The sequence below is a fragment of the Macaca nemestrina genome, chromosome 17 (assembly GCF_043159975.1).
Source record: "Macaca nemestrina isolate mMacNem1 chromosome 17, mMacNem.hap1, whole genome shotgun sequence".
In the NCBI taxonomy this organism is placed as follows: domain Eukaryota; kingdom Metazoa; phylum Chordata; class Mammalia; order Primates; family Cercopithecidae; genus Macaca; species Macaca nemestrina.
Genome location: NC_092141.1, coordinates 4,937,020 through 4,954,989, shown reverse-complemented (window position 1 = coordinate 4,954,989; position 17,970 = coordinate 4,937,020). Strand labels below are relative to the sequence as shown.

At 53.9% G+C, this 17,970-nt stretch overlaps 3 protein-coding genes across 5 annotated transcripts; 1 reads left to right on the top strand and 2 right to left on the bottom strand.

Annotated features, from left to right (window-relative positions):
• Window positions 1-300: 300 nt before the first annotated feature.
• On the bottom strand, window positions 301-6,404 carry LOC105472298 (zinc finger MYND-type containing 15). 2 transcript variants are annotated; one of them, XM_011725414.2, is made up of 14 exons: window positions 6,291-6,404; window positions 5,204-5,822; window positions 4,526-4,760; window positions 4,277-4,432; window positions 3,852-4,012; window positions 2,888-3,037; window positions 2,494-2,574; window positions 2,235-2,351; window positions 2,063-2,151; window positions 1,874-1,972; window positions 1,565-1,718; window positions 1,416-1,474; window positions 978-1,138; window positions 301-606 (listed from the first exon to the last, which is right to left on the bottom strand). In XM_011725414.2, exons 2-14 carry the CDS (start codon window positions 5,790-5,792, stop codon window positions 435-437), a joined length of 2,223 nt encoding a protein of 740 aa, XP_011723716.2. In that variant the 5' UTR covers window positions 5,793-5,822; window positions 6,291-6,404; the 3' UTR covers window positions 301-434. The 2 variants fall into 2 exon arrangements, with proteins under 2 accessions (XP_011723716.2, XP_011723724.2); XM_011725422.3 differs by having other exon boundaries at window positions 6,324-6,367.
• A 402-nt stretch (window positions 6,405-6,806) lies between these two features.
• Window positions 6,807-13,126, top strand: LOC105472286 (C-X-C motif chemokine ligand 16). The gene is made up of 6 exons (XM_011725393.3): window positions 6,807-7,103; window positions 7,445-7,583; window positions 7,855-7,937; window positions 11,207-11,623; window positions 12,062-12,125; window positions 12,228-13,126. The coding sequence occupies exons 1-5, from the start codon at window positions 6,962-6,964 to the stop codon at window positions 12,106-12,108; spliced, it is 828 nt and encodes a 275-aa protein (XP_011723695.2). The 5' UTR covers window positions 6,807-6,961; the 3' UTR covers window positions 12,109-12,125; window positions 12,228-13,126.
• Window positions 13,127-14,148: 1,022 nt separating this feature from the next.
• Window positions 14,149-15,727, bottom strand: LOC105472280 (mediator complex subunit 11). 2 transcript variants are annotated; one of them, XM_011725387.2, is made up of 3 exons: window positions 15,576-15,727; window positions 15,243-15,373; window positions 14,149-14,286 (listed from the first exon to the last, which is right to left on the bottom strand). In XM_011725387.2, the coding sequence occupies exons 1-3, from the start codon at window positions 15,658-15,660 to the stop codon at window positions 14,149-14,151; spliced, it is 354 nt and encodes a 117-aa protein (XP_011723689.1). In that variant the 5' UTR covers window positions 15,661-15,727. The 2 variants fall into 2 exon arrangements, with proteins under 2 accessions (XP_011723689.1, XP_070938286.1); XM_071082185.1 differs by lacking the exon at window positions 14,149-14,286 and adding an exon at window positions 14,358-14,399.
• Window positions 15,728-17,970: the final 2,243 nt, after the last annotated feature.

Genomic DNA, 17,970 nt, shown 5'->3' with positions numbered 1-17,970 from the left:
TCACCAGAGGTCACGAGTTCGAGACCAGCCTGGCCAATATGGGGAAACCCTGTCTCTACTAAAAATACAAAAATTAGCCGGGTGTGGTGGCGCATGCATGTAATCCCAGCTCCAGAGGCTGAGGCAGGAGAATCGCTTGAACCTGGGAGGCAGAGGTTGCAGTGAGCCGAGATCGCATCCCCTGCACTCCAGCCTGGGCGACAAGAGGGAAACTCCGTCTCAAAAAACAAACAAACAAACAAAAACTTTCTCTTCCTTCCCAGTTTAATGGCCCAATTATGAGCGTGTAATCAAAAGGTCAATGACTCAGTGGTTTCAAACAAGTAATTTTATTTACCTTTTCATGTTTTACCAACCTGTCCTCCCCCTCGACCTTGAGTGTTTTCACGTTTTCCTCTCAGTGTTTGGGAGGGGGTCTACTATGGTATCAGCATTCATCTCCGCCGGCGGGCCCCCCGCCCAGGTTTCTTTTCTCCTCGGCGCCTTCGGGTAAGGGCAGGAGGAGCGGAGGGAGTTGGGGACGGGGGTGGGGGGCCGGGCGCCGGGCGGGTCCCGCTCCCTTGCGCAGGCTTGTAAACCAGGTGGAAGATGAAGGCATTGCAGTACCTGCGGGGGCGCGGGGCGCAGTCAGGGACTAGGGGGCGGGGCTCCAGGGGCGGGGCTCCAGGGGCGGGGCTTGCCCCTCTGAGTTCCAGGGCGTGGGGCTAGACTCAGGGTTGGGTCTGTTGGAGGGTCGCGGGGTCTTGTGTGGGTTGCGGAGATTCCGTGAGCTACATCTAAAGAGGGGTGTGCTGGGGGATGTCGAGACCTACCATGGGGGCGACGAGTAGTGGGGGCAGAGAAGGCAGGTTGCTGGGCTGGGGGCAGGAGGGTCCCAGGACTGCAGGGACCAGGGCAGAGGTGGGTCTTTGTGGATGTGGAGCCAGAGAGTAAGAGAAGTGAAGGGTCAGGAAGGAAATAGGGTCTCAGGCCCTTACCAGGGCATGCAGTTGTCGGCCGCTCTGAGGCGAAAGGGGGAGCGGAAGGGGTTGGGCTGGGGAGGGCTGGTGCCCCCTCCAGTGGCCACCGCCATGGTCTGGTCGTCCATCACACAGCCGTACTCGCTGCTCTCGGTGAAGAAGGCTGGCACTCGGAGGGACTGGGGTGGAGCGAGACTCGCTCTGAGAGGCCCCTCCCCAGATCCGTCCCAGCAGCCAGAATGACAGACAGGGCTGAAAGCCCGGGGACAGACCGGGCAGAAGGGAGGAGGGGGAGGACCGCGACAGACACAGAGAGAGGCAGGGGGACCCGTGGGCGCTCCCCAGATTCGTGGAGCGGGTGATGGTGAAGAGGAGAGCCCAGAGACTTTCAGAAAAGGAGATGGGGAGGGGCCAGGCAGGAGGGGAGAGAAGTTCCCTTTTGCCCCCATTGCCCACCTGTAACCGTGGCAGAGAGCTTAGCCACGTATCCTTGAGACCAAACCCGGAGTTAAATCCTGCAGACAGAGAGGAGGGAGAAGCTGGCTTCCATGGTGGGCTTCTCTCCCACCTTCCCCACATGCCTACCCCGAGACCTAGGCTCTTACCAATAACCAGGTCGGGCTTGGGCCCCTGGAGCAGGTGGTAGGGCCTTGCTGACACCTTGATCTGCAGGTCCCTGCGGGCTCCCTTCTCCTTAGTGCCAGAGCTGGGCCGTGCTGATATGCCAGAACCAGGACGGACAGACACCTCGGGGCCGTCCTGAGGGGCCAGGAGTGGGGTGCAAAAGCCACTGGAAGTCAGGGAACTGGAGGATGCACCAGGCAAGATGGGGAGTGGGAGGCAGAAGGGCAGGGCCCGACCAGGAGGTCACTGGAGGGGTCAGGGCTGAAAAGCAGGGCCCCCTCAGCCCTTACCCTCTGCAGGGTAAAATGCTGCTGGTCGCTTTCGGGGGGCAGGCCATCACCTACAAACTGCAGCTCCAGGGCCACATGGGGGAGCAGGACCAAGAGCTCCTGAAGGACAGAAAGAAGGACAGATCTGGGTTCTACCCTGTGCCCACCCCCATACGAAGATACCCAACCTTTGGGCCTGGGGTGACTTACCCAAAACACCATGACAAGATCAAACTCCTTCCCGGCCTCCACCACGTGGATCTTCAGTGATTGTTTGTTTTGGATGTTGAGCTCAGGGACTGGGTGAGAAGCCAGTGCATTAAGGATGTGGGCCATTCTCACTCCCCCATCTTCCCCCCACCCCCCACTCCGCTCTCCTTACAGGACTGGGGCACCAGGTGGGTGATGACGTAGTACACGGTCAGTGGGTAGGTGAGAAGCACAGCTGTGGGGGAGTCCAAGCTGAGGCCACGCCATGTGTAGTAATCCTGCCATGAGCCTGGGAGGAGGGGGTTACGAGAGGACCTGTCCGGGGGCTCCACCTCCTCTAGTCTAATAGGCCGCTTCTTCACAGCCACCCAGGCTCTGGTTCTCCAGTCCCTGGCCCTACCCCTAGCTCCCACAGGGCCCCTCCAGCTCACCAAAAAGAGCCCGGGGTGGATCTGGGGGCACAGGAGGCATCAGGGCAGGCCCGTCCCCCTGGAGAAGCTGGTAGGGGTCTCCTGAGAGGATGAAAGAAAGAGGGGCCTGGGGTCAGGGAGACCCCCACCTGACCCATCTCCTTCTTTCTTCCAAGGGAGCTGTATTCCCTGAGAGAGCCATAGTAAGAGGAATGGGGGTTTGCATACGGACGGGGCCTGTGGGTGGAGTCGGTAGGGGTGATTCCATTGCGGGCTGGGAAAGGCCTGAAATGGCCCTGGTGCTGTTGGTAGGGGTCAGTGTGTATGTGGAGGGATTATCTGGGACCCAGACAACTTCTTCCCAGTCCTTTCCTCTATGCCGAGGGGCCCAAGCCTGAAGAGAGACCCCACGCACCACCGCGAAGGCTGAGGGATGGCATGTGGCCTCGGGGGTGCCTGGAGGAGCCGGGGCCTGGAATCAGCATACTGAGCTGGGTCCAGTAGCCACGAGTGAGGCCCCGAGAGGCCAGGAAGGCCTCCTTGTTGAAGGTTTCACTGGTCACCTCTGGAGAAGGAGAAGGGGAGGAGTTGAGGTGCTGGGCTAGAACCCCAGACTTTTTTTTTTTTGAGTCTTGCTCTGTCACCCAAGCTAGAGTGCAGTGGCGTGATCACGGATCACTGCAGTCTCGACCTCTTGGCCTCAAACGATTCTCCCACCTCAGCCTCCCGAGAATTGTGACCACAAGCGTGTGCACCATGCCTGGCTAATTTTTTCTATTTTTTGTAGAGAAAGAGTCTATGTTGCCCAGGTTGATCTCAAACTCCTGGGCTTAGGTTGGCCTCCCAAAGTGCTGGGATTACAGGTGTGAACCATTGCCTGGTCTACAACCCCAGACTTGAACTCTCCCCAGCCTCCCGCAAGGACTCTGGTTCTAAGTCTGGTTCCAGTCAGGCAGGGAACTACCATTGCTGAGTGTCTCCAGTATATCAAGCCAAGATAATCCTTGTAACAATTCCATGGGCCTTTACGTGTATGTTCATATCCCTCTTTTATAGATGAGGACACGGAGGCTTCAGGAAGCAAAGTGGTTTGTTTAAGGTCACACTGCCAGTTAGTGGTGGAGTCGGGAAGCAAGTAAGTGTTTGGATCTCTGTCCCCCAATCCCTGCACTCTCTCAGGGACCTAGACACTCAGTCCTTGGCCTCACAGACCCTGTCTCCAGCCCCAAACACCCAGCCCCTGCCCTTGTTCCAGGGATCTAGGCTCTAGCCCCAGACTCTCAGCCTTCAACTCCAGGACCCTGTTCCCAGACATCTAATTCCCAGTCTCAAAGACCTGGGCCCAGTTTCCCCCAACCATTCTGACCTCCTTATGGTACCTGCGGTGTAGGTAAAAGGCAGGGCTGCCAGTTCTCCTGCCCGATCCATGAAGGTTGCAAGCCTTGGGCACCAAAATCGGTGGCTCACATCATCTGGGCACCGCCGCCAGTCAGCCCGGAGACAAGCCTCGCCACAATACAAGACAGCACTACACTGGGGGCTGAGGACACAGTGGGTGGTGGGCACCTAGTGTTAACCTCTGTGGGCCCTGTCTGCTGTCCATCTGCCCAGCAGCTGCCCATATGTCCCTCGGTCTGTTTGTCTTACACCCTCTAACTGCCTGTAATAGCCTGTATTGTTTCATCTGCATCTTCTCATGTCCCTGCCCCTCCTTCTGTCTGCTAGGCCCCCCCACCACCCTGCTTTCTTTCTATTTGCCTGACTGTTGGGATCTTCCTCTCCCCGCAGCTTTTGGGCTGCTCACCAGGGTGTCAACTTCACTTCAAAGCTGTGCCTGTGACACACGTGGCAGGTTCGAGCGCGAAGGGAAGCAAAGGTGAAGCCTGGCCGGGGACCCCATGTCCGCATTGGGGTCTTGGCTAACTTCACACCTAGCCTTGGGACCAAGCTCTCCAGCTCTCTAAATAGGGGGGAAGACGGAATCAGGCTGGCGGGGGTGCTTGGGAATCCAGGGCCCCAGCCCTCCCCAGCCTCAGATACCAGATTTCTATACCGATGCAGCCGGGCATCTCCCACAGTAAGCTGTTGGGGCTTTCGGGGGTCCCCAGAGCCCATGGGACAGGCCATGCTGTGACAGAGGAGAGCATAGGCCCGAGGAGCCAGGTTCTCAGTCCCTGAGCCCCAGCTGGCAGTTCCCTGGGCTCCATCCACTAGCAGATCAATGCCCAAGATGGTGCCATGCTCATCCGTCACAAGTAAGAGACAGGAAAGGTGCAGGGGGGCAGCCTCTGGGGAAAGAGGGAAAAGTTGAGGTGGTAGGGGACAGCGAGAGACATGTGGTCAGGGTCAGGAGTAGCAAACTCAGATACCTACAGGGGCTAGGCAAGTAACCTCACCGAGTAAAGGGCACTGGGTAGAGAGCGCACACTCCTTCTAAAGGGGACAGCTGCTACAGAGGACCAGAACGCGCTGCCATGCACAAATGTAGGCCCCCTGTCAGAGCTTGAGATTTTTCTTGGGAATGTGTAAATCCAGACTTCTGGATATTTTTTTTCTTGTAATGTTTAAACATTAAATTTAAAAAAAAACAAAACCCACTGTGGGTCAATAAAAACACCTTTTCAGGCCAGATTGGCCTGAAGGCCAGCACTCAGAACTAGTGGCAGGGGAGGGCTTCTGAAGGGAGGATGGCTGGGCAAGAGGTAGGGCAGGGCCAGCCCTGGGTTCTTACCACTCCTCTGTCCCTTGGTCTTCTGGGGTCTTGTTTCATTCTCCACCCTGTCCTCTCGGCAGCCATCCTTGCCACCTCCTGCCTCCCGGTCAGCCTCCTCTGACTCTCCTGGAGGGTTTGTTTCCTGGGGGGACTCCCTGCTGCTAGGAGCTAGCTCCCGGTCCTCCTCTGGTTCCACCTTCTCTGTGCCTGCACCCCCTTCCTCTCTCTTCTCTTCTTCTTCATCTTCCTCCTCTTCCTCCTCCCCTTCCTCCCCGTCCTCTAGGCTGACAAAGCTGACGTAGGGGCTCAGGTCTCGCAGGTGGAGTGGAGGGTCATCTCCCAGGAGCCGGGCAGACCCCAGGCCTGGTCCAGGACCTGGCTCTGCCCCTTGCCCCAGGCTGATGCCCACACTACGGTTGGGCAGGACATGGAGCACCCAAAGCGCAGGGTCCTGGGGCAGCCTTCTGATCTGGGCCTCCAGCTGCCACCAGCGGCCCTCAAGGCTAGTCCCTACAGCTCCACGCTCTGCCACAAACTTTCGGAACCAGCCGAAGAGAAGGGCAGCGAAATCAAGGAACTCATCCCGGTATCCAGACACAAACTCCATGTCTTCAGGCGCACAGGGCCCCGGCCCAGACTGAGCAAAAGAAGGGATATATGGTGAGGGACAGGAGAGCAACGATGGAGTTTGGGGCTAGGTCACAAATTTGGGGGAGAGGGTAGGTTTGAGAGTCACTTAGGATTGGATCCACGAATATGCTAGGAGCTGAGAAGAGGGTTTTCAGGGCTGAGGATGGGAGTTCAGGGAGGAAAATGGGGGCTGGACTTGAAAGTGGGTGACCAGGGTTGGAGAAGACTACTCAGGGATGAGATGGTATTTGGGGCTTAACATTGGAGAGTTCAGACCCTCAAAAGCAGAGTTTAAATTAAGGCTAGAGAGGAGAGAGGGCTAATCCTATCGGGAAGGGTTTGGTGGGGAGGGAAGCATTTTGGACGTGTCCGTCGGGCATGGGAGTGGGAGCGAGGGTGTTCCCTGGGCTCGGATCGGCGTGACGGGCAGCCCCGGTAGACCTAGCCCCTCCCGACCACCCCAATCCTCCGGTACCTGCAGCCGCCACCACTTTTCGAAGGTAAATACCTCGGGGTGGAGGGTGCGCGGGTGCGGTCGTGACGTCAGGGCTGCCCGAGCCCTCGCCGGCTGAGCGGGCGGCCACGCCCCCGGGCTCGGTGCGTCCGCGGGTGGTGGCCCCGCAGGTGCGCGCGGCCGGGGCTGGCGGCGACTCCCTCCACCGGGCCGCCCGGGAGGCTCATATAGCGCGGCTGGGTCCCGCGGCGCCGGGAGCGGGGAAGTGAAAGTGCCTTGGAGGACGAGGGCCGGTCCGGCCGTGCGGCCGCCTCACAGGTCCGCGGGCGCTCGGGGCGGGCGAGGCGGGTGGCCTCCTGAACCGAACCGAATCGGCTCCTCGGGACGCCGTCCTCCCGCCCCTCCTCGCCCGCCGCCCGAGTTTTCTTTCGGTTTCTTCCAAGATTCCTGGCCGTCCATCCACGGAGCTCGGGCCCAGTGCGGAGGCGCAGGGCGCGGGAGCTCCTCCTCCCGGATTTTCCCTGTGGCCAGAGGCTGGCACGGCGCGGGCCGGGTACTGAGCGCACGGTCGGGGCGCAGCGGGGCCGGGGGCTGCCGCTGGCTCGCGCCTCCTCTCCGGCCGCGACCTGGCGTCGACGGCCGCCGTCTCCTCCAGTCCTTGGCGAAAGCCATTGAGAAACCAGCTGGACGTCATGCGCCGGAGCCTGTCTGGGAGTCAGAGCGCGGCGGCTCCATCCCCGCAGACTCCGCGGAGCCCCGACATGGGACAGGCCTTGGGGCCCGGGGCCCGCGCGCTCCTGCTCCTGCTCCTGCTGGCGTGCCTGCCTCCGCCAGGTTAGCCGGGGGCGGGACAGGGGACCCAGATTCCCCAGTCATGGGAAGGGGGTGATTTGGGGAGGGGACATGAGGCCCACGGAGTTGAGTTGATGAAGGCAGCGGGGACAAGAGGAAAGCCAGCCAGCCGCTTGGGGTTGGGGACAGAGGCCCCGGGACACCTGGCTCCGGGCGGGATTATGGATGTTGTGGGGGTCGTGATAATGTGTGGGGTGAGCCTGGCGCTCTGACCCTGGGTCCACGGGAGAGGCTGTCATGGAGCTGTGGATTGGAGGCCAGGGAACAGCGGAGTGGGGACCCTAGGCCTGGGAACGCGTGCTGACCACCTCTGTCCTGCTCAGGCAATGGCAACGAGGGCACCGTCACTGGAAGCTGTCATTGTAGTAAAAGAATTTCTTCTGACTCCCCGCCATCGGCTCAGTTCATGAATCGTCTCCGGAAACACCTGAGAGCTTACCATCACTGTCTACACTACATCAGGTAATTTCACCTGCCTCTGCGAGCGCCTGCGCGGCCCCTCCTTGCCAGGTGCGTCCAGGACCCTCTCTGGTCAAACCTGAACTCCTTCCCGGCGCACCTAGCCCGATCTCCGGGTTCTGTTTGCTCCCATTCCCCGAAATTTCATGACTCCGTCGCACCTACCGGGGAATTTCCCAGTCCCAGCAGAAAGGGCTCTTGGTAGCGACTTAACGCCTTTGGAATGAGGAAGGAAAGGAGGAGCCGCAGCTGAGCCCAGGTCTCTCCTCCGCAGATTCCAGTTGCCTTCCTGGAGCGTGTGTGGGGGCAGTAAGGACCCATGGGTTCGGGAATTGATGAGCTGTCTTGATCTCAAAGGTGAGACTTCCCCACTGCTCTTCAGGCTCTGCCTCCAGGGCTTAGCGGGTTCCACCTGACCGTCTTCTTTACCTGAGGCTTTTCCCCTGGGGCCGCACATTCCCAGAACCTTCTTCTGATCCTGTCCAAAGTACTTAGACTCAGTCCCCGTTTGCCAGCAGGTTGATCATTCACCATCACCTTCATGATTTTTGCCAATTCATTCTACCACGTGTGCTATTGTCTACTTATTAATATTTTTCTTGAAATCAAAGTACTATTTTATTTTATTTTATTTTATTGAGATGGAGTCTCGCCCTGTCGTCCAGGCTGGAGTGCAGTGGCACGATCTCGGCTTGCTGCAACCTCTACCTCCCAGGTTCAAGCGATTCTCCTGCCTCAGCCTCCTGAGTAGCTGGGATTACAGGCGCGCACCACCAAGCCTGGCTAATTTTTGTATTTTTAGTAGAGATGGGGTTTCACCATGTTGGCCAGGCTGGTCTTGAACTCCTGGCCTTGTGATCCGCCCGCCTCGGCCTCCAAAAGTGCTAGGATTACAGGCGTGAGCCACCACACCTGGCCTATTTTTCTTTTCCAATATTTTATTATGAAAATTTACACATATACAAAAGTTGAAAGAATGGCACACTGAATATCCAATGCCTCCACCTAGATTCGACAATTTTATTTATGTATATTTTACATATTTACATAAACATATATTTTACACTATCAATTTTACAGCACTTACACGATATTTGCTTTATTTTTTATTTTATTTTTTTATTTTATTTTTTTTTTTTTGAGACGGAGTCTCACGCTGTTGCCCAGGCTGGAGTGCAGTGGCGCGATCTCGGCTCACTGCAAGCTCCGCCTCCTGGGTTCACGCCATTCTCCTGCCTCAGCCTCCTGAGTAGCTAGGACTACAGGCGCCCGCCACCGCGCCCGGCTAATTTTTTGTATTTTTAGTAGAGACGGGGTTTCACTGTGGTCTCGATCTCCTGACCTTGTGATCCGCCCGCCTCGGCCTCCCAAAGTGCTGGGATTACAGGCTTGAGCCACCGCGCCCGGCCTGATATTTGCTTTATTAAGTATAATCTATTCATCCTTCTATCCATCATCCATCACCTTATTTCTCGATGCATTTTTTTTTTTTTAATGGAGTCTTACTCTGTCACCCAGGCTGGAGTGCAATGGTGTGCTCAGCTCCCTGCAGCCTCCACCTCCCAGGTTCAAGCAATTCTCCTGCCTCAGCCTCCCAAGTAGCTGGGATTACAGGCGCCTGCCACCGTGCCCAGCTAATTTTTGTATTTTTTTAGTAGAGACGAGGTTTCTCCATGTTGGTCAGGCTGATCTCAAACTCCTGACCTCAGGTGATCCACCCGCCTCAGCCTCCCAGAGTGCTGGGATTACAGGCGTGAGCCACCATGCCCAGCCTCTTGGTGCATTTCAAGGCAGGTTGCGGACATCGTTGTACTTCATCCCAAGACATTTCAGCATGTATATTAAGTAGAGTTCAATATTTTAATGCTTTCTTCTGAGTTCAAATTTACGTACAATGAAATGAATTACTTTTAAGTGTGCACAAACTAGTTTTGAAAACTTAAATAGAGGCCCCCAGATCTTCCTCCAAATCTCAACTCGCGAGGCTGGAGAGGTCGGGCGCGGTGGCTCACGCCTGTAATCCCAGCACTCTGGGAGGCTGAGGCGGGCGGATCACCTGAGGTCAGGAGTTTGAGACCAGCCTGACCAACATGGTGAAATCCCATCTCTCCTAAAAATACAAAATTAGCCAGGCATGGTGGCAGGTGCCTGTAATCCCAGCTACTTGGGAGGCTGAGGCAGGAGAATCGCTTGAACCTGGGGGCGGAGTGCAGTGAGCCAAGATCACGCCATTGCACCCCAGCCTGGGCAACCAAAAAAAAAAAAAAAAGAAAGAAAGAAAGAAAACTTAAATAGTAAATTATCCTAAGCAATAACATCTGTGAAGTCACAAGTTTGATGCACTGGTTGTATTTTTCTCTTAAAATAAATATACAACCTTTAAAATACAAAAGGTTCTTCCATGTCCTAGCTAAAGTTTTGTATGATCTGTGTCATCCATACTGCCTTTAAGTCTGCCTAGACCTACATGATTTCCTTTCATCCTCCCAGTTACCCTGGCCCTTGGTACTACAATTATCCTCATGTTACAGCTGGAAGAAATCACTTCCGGAGAGGTTAGGGACAAGGGGTGAGGTTACACAGCTACTTGAGGTTACACAGCTACTTTACAGCAGAGCCTGGATTCCAACCCTGGTCTTCTGATTTCCCAGTTCATGACACCCACTTGTCTCGTGGTTTGCTCACTTCCTTGTCCCCTATCTTTTCCGTCTGTCACTGCCTTCCTCTTCTGGCCTTTAGCTTGATATCCTCCCTGACCCGCTCTTCCCTCTGTTGGAGCTCAGAACATGACACTCCAAAACATGGCACTTTGGTCATTAAGAAAACAGCAGAAGTAGCTCAGTCTGCTGTTTCCGTTTTTCTGTGACAGCTAGCCATAAAGGAATTCTCTAACTTCATCTGGAAGTAGGTCATAGGCCTCGTTTCAGAGGGGTCCTGCCCTATACTTGGAGGCCAAGAAGAATCTGGACAGGCCTTTCTGGTCCCCCCGTTCCCCATGTATTACCATTAGATCATACCCTTTTTGTCCAATCATACTTTTTTTTTAAATTTTGAGATGGAGTTTTGCTCTTGTTGCCCAGGCTGGAGTGCAATGGTATGATCTCGGCTCACTGCAACCTCTGCCTCCCGGGTTCAAGCGATTCTCCTGCCTCAGCCTCCCATATAGCTGGGATTACAGGCATGTGCCACCATGCCTGGCTAATTTTGTATTTTTAGTAGAGACTGGGTTTCTTCATGTTGGTCAGGCTGGTCTCAAACTCCCGACCTCAGGTGATCTGCCCGCCTCCGCCTCCCAAAGTGCTGGGATTCCAGGCGTGAGCCACCATGCCCAGCCAATCCAATCATACTTCTATACAACTGTCTATTCTTCACAGCAAGCCTAAGCATAAAAATACACTTTTCCTTGGGTCTTTGGGTCTTCGTTTCTGAAGTTTCCTATGTCATGTAAAACTGTGATTAAATAAATGTTGGGCTTTTCTCTTGTTAATGTTTTTTATTTATAGGGGTATCAGCCTTGACCCTTGGGATGGGTGAGGAAAAGATATTACTTTTTCTCCCCTACACGTCTATCTGCTTTTTCACCTTTTCTCCTGATAGTCCTGATTCCTCATTTTTTTCCTTTCCAGAATGTGGACATGCCTACTTGGGGAGTGTGGCCCACCAGGAGCATTTACCTCCTACCAGCACCCCCATTTCTCAGGCCTCAGAGGGGGCATCTTCAGACATCCGCACCCCTACCCAGATGCTCCTGTCCATCTTGCAGTCAACCCAGTGCCCCACCCCCCCAGCAGGATCACTGTCCTTGGACAAAGAGTTCACTCGTCCCAGTGAAACCACCATTCCCACTGCGGGCCACAGTCTGGGAGTTGGGCTTGAGGCTGGGGAGAACCAGAAGCAGCTGAAAAACAATGCTGGTCCCACAGCCGGGACATCAGCCACAGTGCCGGTCCTGTCCCTCCTGGCCATCGTCTTCATCCTTACCGCACTCCTTTCCTATGTGCTGTGCAAGAGGAGGAGGGGGCAGTCACCGCAGTCCTCTCCAGGTAAACTGGACCTCTGAACCCTTCCCCCAGGGACCCAGAGCCTTCCTGACAGGGATCCTGACCCAGTGGCTCTCAGGTGGCTGGAAACCTGGCCTCTGCACACAAGTATCAAGGTTGTCTGCACAAGGTTGACTCTGGGCCCTCTGAGGACAGTCAGCCAGGGACTGTAGAGAGTGGAGAGGGAAGGAAGCCACCGTGGGCACAAGGACTAGTGCTTGCAGCAACATCATAGAGAAGATAGCTAGAGCAAGCTAGTGGGAGATGAAGCTGCAGAGGGAGGTGAGGGCAAGTCATTCAATTAACAAATTTTCACTGAGCACCTACTGTGGGCCAGGTCATAGGGTTAATGTCTTGATCTGATTCCCTAGTTCAAGCCTCATCCCCCCATCACTCTCCTTGATCTCAGAGCTCATCTCTCAATTTCTTCATCTTTTCCAGATTTGCAGCTTCATTATATACCTGTGGCGTCTGACTCTAATACCTGAGCCAAGAATGGAACCTTGTGAGTGTAAACGGTGGTTTATTTTTACACAAAGTATAATAAAGGAGATCAACCCGACAACATGGCAGGCACTGTATACTTGTTTTGTTTTTCGTTTTTCAGGTACGGCCTGTACGTTGCCCAGGCTGTTATGGAACTCCTGAGTCAAGTGATCCTCCCACCTTGGCCTCCGAAAGTGTGTGGATTAGAAGAAGCGTGACCTACCATATTCAGCCTACACGTATTTGTTAATATCTAACATAGGACTAACCAGCCACTGCCCTCTCTTAGGCCCCTCATTTAAAAATGGCTGGCCGGGCGCGGTGGCTCAAGCCTGTAATCCCAGCACTTTGGGAGGCCGAGACGGGCGGATCACGAGGTCAGGAGATCGAGACCATCCTGGCTAACACGGTGAAACCCCGTCTCTACTAAAAAATACAAAAAACTAGCCGGGCGCGGTGGCGGGCGCCTGTAGTCCCAACTACTCGGGAGGCTGAGGCAGGAGAATGGCGTGAACCTGGGAGGCGGAGCTTGCAGTGAGCTGAGATCCGGCCCCTGCACTCCAGCCTGGGCGGCAGAGCGAGACTCCGTCGCAAAAAAAAAAAAAAAAAAAAAAATGGTTATACTATAAAATGTGCTTTTCATACTGGGTGATAATAACTTGGACAAATTCTATGTGTATTTTTTGTTTTGTTTTGCTTTGAGACGGGGTCTCGCTCTGTCATCCAGGCTGGAGTGCAGTGGCACGATCTCTGCTCACTGCAACCTCCACCTCCCAGGTTCAAGTGATTCTCCTGCCTCAGCCTCCCGAGTGGGATTACAGGCATGCGCCACCACGCCTGGCTAATTTTTGTATTTTCAGAAGAGATAGGGTTTCACCATGTTGGCCAGGCTGGTCTCAAACTCCTGACTGCAAGTGATCCGCCTGCCTTGGCCTTCTGAAGTGCTGAGATTACAGGTGTGAGCCACCGTGCCTGGCCCTATGTGTGTTTTTTAACTACTAAAAATTATCTTTATAATGATGGACTCTTTTTTTTTTTGAGACTGAGTCTTACTCTGTTGCCCAGGCTGGAGTGGAATGGTGTGATCTTGGCTCACTGCAACCTCCGCCTCGCGGGTTCAAGCGATTCTCCTGCCTCAGCCTCCTGAGTAGCTGGGATTACAGGTGCTCACCACCACACCTGGCTAATTCTTGTATTTTTAGTAGAGACAGGGTTTTACCATGTTGGCCAGACTGGTCTCGAACTCCTGATCTGGTGATCCGCCCACCTCGGCACCCTAAAGTGCTGGGATTAAAGCTGTGAGCCACTGTACCTGGCCCTATGTGTGTTTTTTAACTACTAAAAATTATTTTTATAATGATGGAGTCTTCTTTATGGAAACAACTGGCCTCAGGCCCTTGCACCCTTACCATGATTCCTGGCTTGTTTGTTCTGCTCATGGTTCCCCCTCGTCCCAAATCTCCCCCAGTACACCAGTTGTTCCTCCCCACCTCAGCCCTCTCCTGCGTCCTCCTGTCCCCGCAACAGAGGCCTGGGCTTTCCCACCCTCCCTCCTTAGCAGGCGCTGTGCTGGGACACCACATGGGCTGGTTTCACTTCCTCAGTCTCTTGCCTACCCCAGTGAGAGTCTGATCTTGTTTTTATTGTTATTGCTTTTATTATTATTGAGACTCTAGTTCTTGTTTTGTCTCTCTGAATGAAGAAGAATGTGTCTTCGTTAGGCCAAGTCTGCGGGAAGCCTGGGGCAGCAGCATGAAGTGTTAGAGGAAGTGGGTTGGGTATGGGAGTTTCCATCTCCTCTCTGAGCCTGTCAGGGTGTTTGTGGAGAGCAGAGCAGGAGCACCCTGTTGGAGAGGCCAGGGCATAGCTGTGGGCAGGCTTGGGCTTCAGTTTTTCTGTGCCCACCATTTGCCCCTTTGTCCTAGGGTACTCTGACCAGCAGGGCATGTTGGTGCCCATACTCCCCACCCTACATGTTCTCAGGTTCTGTCCCATGGCGCAGGTGATGGTCTCCCTCTGAGCTCCGGGTCCACCTCCCTGGCCTAGTTCTCCAGCATCTGCTCACAGGTTCGAGCCACATCACTGAGCTTGAGGCGGGCATAGTCCACTCGCTTCAGAGCCATCTGACAGTCCTTCCTCGAAGAGTAGCTGGAGCCCTCATGGGGCTGCCCTGTGGCCACCTACAAGACAGACTATCAATGGAGCACCATCTCCTTTACCCTTACTCCAAGCAGGCATCAGGTCTCTTGTCTCATTTCTTACCTGAGTTTGAATTTGTTAGGCCACCTGGTAGCTGGATAAATAAATCATTTAACTTATGTTAATCTTGTCTGTAAAATGGGAGTGACAATAACTACTTCCTAGAGTTGTTGAGGATTAGATAAAATAATGCAGAGTATCTGGCACACCGTAAAAATTAGTAATGGTAGCGGTCCCTGCGACAAGTTCAGAATCTTCTCAATCCTGCCCCTCTTCTCAGGATATAAGGATCTGGGACCTCGTGGCCTTGAAGTCAGGCCAAGTTTCCAGTGATAAAGTTCTGTAGTTCTAGCATAATTTACACATCTTCTCCCAGGCACATGTGATGTTACCCAGTGAGGTTATTATTTATTATTTTTATTTTTTGAGACAGAGTTTTTGCTCTGTTGCCCAGGCTGGAGTGCAATGGCATGATCTCGGCTAAGTACACCTCCTGGGTTCAAGCGATTTTCCTGCCTCAGCCTCCCTAGTAGCTGGGATTACAGGTGGTCACTACCATGCCCAGCTAGTTTTTGTATATTTAGTAGAGACGGAGTTTCACCATGTTGGCCAGGCTGGTCTCGAATTCCTGACCTCAGATGATCCACCCGTCTCTGCCTCCCAAGGCGCTGGGATTACAGGAGTGAGCCACCGCGCCCAGCCTAATTTTTATATTTTTGTTAGAGACCAGGTTTCACCGTGTAGGCCAGGCTGGTCTCGAACTCTGCCAAGTCACTGCGCCCGGCCCATTCTTTCCTTTTAGAGGAAGAAACCGGCTCTGGACGGCCGGCTGGGGAGGTCTGGGCCTGCCCAGTTAATGCTCCACCCGGGATCACCCAAGGCTGAGGCTTTGACCCAGAGCTGGGGTCCGCTCGCAGCACCCTCCAGACACACCGACCTGGGTGAGGTAGCGGATCTGAGCCGACAGCTCCGCCTCCACGTGTAGCACTGAAGCGTTGAAGGCCGCCGCCTGCCGGTCTAGAAGCCGCTCGTTGGTTTTTTCCTTGGACAGTTCTAGGATGACAGTACCTGCCAGGGCGGAGAGAGGGAGGGGACACACGGAGACTGCCAGTGTAGCCCCGCCCTAGGGCCAGCCCCTCTCAATCCCGCCCTTTCGCTGCGCACGCACGTAGGAGTTCCTCCCCAACCCCGCTCCAAGTGCCGGGTCAGCCTGTGCGTGCAGCCCGGCCACGCGTTCTCTCCCCGCCGTCCGGGTTGTCGCATCCCGAACCTGCATTCTGAAGGATGGCGCCGATTTCCCGTTCAATGTCTTCCAGGGCGCGTAGTCTCTCGTTCGCCAGACTATAGGTAGCCATCGTCACTCTGGGAATTCTCACCTAGAGTTTCTCCTGAGAAACGCGACGCTTGTTCCGGAAGTGGCTCTCGGTGTGCGCCTGCGCAAAGGGTACCGTGTAGGGAGCACTACAATTCCCAGGATGCTCAGCGCAGCCGCGCCTCCACTCGGTCCACCTGGTGAACTACAACTCCCAGGGTCTGCGGCGCCTCAGCCACAGGACCACCTGTAGTCAGAGGCGACAGTGGAATATCTCCTTGCCCAAGGCCATTCAGACCTGTCCGCCTTCCTGACACCGTCTGTGGCCTCTATTTAGTTTATTATACATGAGTTTATTTATCAGTCTCACTCTGTCGCCCTGGTTGGAGTGTAGTGGTAAGATCTCTCTCACTGCAACCTCCACCTCCCAGGTTCAACCGATTCTCCTGCCTCAGCCTCCTGAGTACCTGGGACTACAGGCACCCGCCACCACGCCCGGCTAATTTTTGTATTTTCAGTAGAGACGGGGGTTTCACCATGTTGGCCAAGCTGGTCTCGAACTCCTGACCTCAAGTAATCCACCTGCTCCGACCTCCCAAAGTGCTGGGATTACAGGTGTGAGTTCAATCTTAGAGGTGAGCTACGTGGATGAGAGCTTGTAGTGGAAAAGGCAGACATCATAGGCAAGAGCATGGTGCTGTGACGGGCTCAGCGCATGTGGAGTCAAGCAAGGGATTCTGTCTGCCTGGAGTGAATGGAGTGTGGTGGGGGTTAGGTATGACAATGGTGAGGCTGGAGAGAGGAGCGGAATCAGGAAAAGTCTTGGAAGCTAAGTACTTTGGACTCGAGTTTGAAGGCATTTGTGCCTTTAAAGTGTTTTTAAGAAGTGTGTTATGACCAGAATTACCTTTTTTGGAAAGATCTCTTGTAACAGTTTATAGAAGATTATCAAAAATGAAACCAGTTTGCCGAAGGTTAGCAAATGAAGGTTATACTCAGTTAAACTGAATGATCTAGCCTGGGGAATGTAGTGAGATACTATCTTTATTAAAAAAATTGGGGGGCTGGGCATGTTGGCTCATTCCTGTAATTTCAGCTCTTTGAGAGGCTGAGGCGGGAGGATCACTTGAACTAAGGACTTTGAGACCAGCCTGGGCAATATAGTGAGACCCTGTCCCCTATATTTAAAAAAATAAAGGCCAGGTGCGGTGGCTCACGCCTATAATCCCAGCCCTTTGGGAGGCCGAGGTGGGTGAATCACCTGAGGTCAGGAGTTCAAGACCAGCCTGACCAACATGGAGAAATTCCCGTCTCTACTAAAAATGCAAAATTAGCTGGGCATGGTGGCGCATGCCTGTAATCCCAGCTACTTGGGAGGCCGAGGCAGGAGAATCGCTTGAGCCTGGGAGGCAGAGGTTGCGGTGAGCTGAGACTGTGCCATTGTACTCCAGCCTGGGCTACAAGAGTGAAACTCCGTCTCAAATAAATAAATAATAATAATAATATATAAATATTTAAAAATTAAAAAAAAATAGCCAGGCTTGGTGGCTGACACCTGTCTTCCCAGCTTCTTGGGAGGCTGAGATGGGAGGATTTCTTGAGCTTGAGAGGTCGAGGCTGCAGTAAGCCATGGATTGTGCCACTGCACTCCAGCCTGGATGACAGAGCGAGACCCTGTCTCAAAAACAAAACACTTGATGGGTCTGGCATTTGACTTAATCCTTCCCTAAAAGCTAATCAAATGACAGTAAAGTGGCTTTTTTTTAAAAAAATGTATTTTTCGAGACAAGGTCTTACTCTGCTGCCCAGGCTGGAATGCAGTGGCTCAGTCATGGCTCACTGCAGCCTCAAACTCCCAAGCTCAAGTGATCCTCCCACTTCAGCCTTCTGAATAGTCAGGACCATAGGTGTGTGCCACCACATGTGGCTAATTTTTAATTTTTTTTTTTTGTAGAGACAGGGTCTCATTGTGTTGCCTGTGCTGGTCTTGAACTCCTGAACTCAAAGGGTCCTCCTGCCTTGGCCTCCCAAAGTGCCAGGATTATGGGTGTGAGTGTACTGTGCCTGGCCTAAAGTGTTTTTAAAAGGAGTCAAAGGGAGAGGAGTTAATAGCAAAACTTTAGACGGATATTGGAAAACAGACTGATTTTGTAGTCAAGTGGTAACTAAGCCAGCAGCAAAGAAAGCTTACAAGCAACCTGATTTACCATGAAATTAGTAGCATCGTGTACAACTGGGGTGAAAGTGGTACTAAAATTAGGAGGATTATTTGAAGTTAGACCTCCAGATCTCTTTATTGACTCTATATATCTTGGCAACTGATCTTCCCCAACCCATCAGAATACTGGAGGTT

Excerpts from the sequence above, each read along its gene's own strand:
- LOC105472298 (XM_011725414.2), bottom strand. The coding sequence starts at position 5,792 with ATGGAGTTTGTGTCTGGATACCGGGATGAGTTCCTTGATTTCGCTGCC. Across the intron at positions 3,038-3,851 it reads GCCTTTTACCTACACCGCAG|AGGTGACCAGTGAAACCTTC; the intron begins GTACCATAAGGA and ends CTCCTTCTCCAG. Across the intron at positions 2,352-2,493 it reads TCCACCCCGGGCTCTTTTTG|GCTCATGGCAGGATTACTAC; the intron begins GTGAGCTGGAGG and ends CCCTCCTCCCAG.
- LOC105472286 (XM_011725393.3), top strand. The coding sequence starts at position 6,962 with ATGCGCCGGAGCCTGTCTGGGAGTCAGAGCGCGGCGGCTCCATCCCCG. Across the intron at positions 7,104-7,444 it reads GGCGTGCCTGCCTCCGCCAG|GCAATGGCAACGAGGGCACC; the intron begins GTTAGCCGGGGG and ends TGTCCTGCTCAG. Across the intron at positions 7,938-11,206 it reads GAGCTGTCTTGATCTCAAAG|AATGTGGACATGCCTACTTG; the intron begins GTGAGACTTCCC and ends TTTCCTTTCCAG.
- LOC105472280 (XM_011725387.2), bottom strand. The coding sequence starts at position 15,660 with ATGGCTACCTATAGTCTGGCGAACGAGAGACTACGCGCCCTGGAAGAC. Across the intron at positions 15,374-15,575 it reads CGCCATCCTTCAGAATGCAG|GTACTGTCATCCTAGAACTG; the intron begins GTTCGGGATGCG and ends CCGCCCTGGCAG. Across the intron at positions 14,287-15,242 it reads AGATCCGCTACCTCACCCAG|GTGGCCACAGGGCAGCCCCA; the intron begins GTCGGTGTGTCT and ends TCTGTCTTGTAG.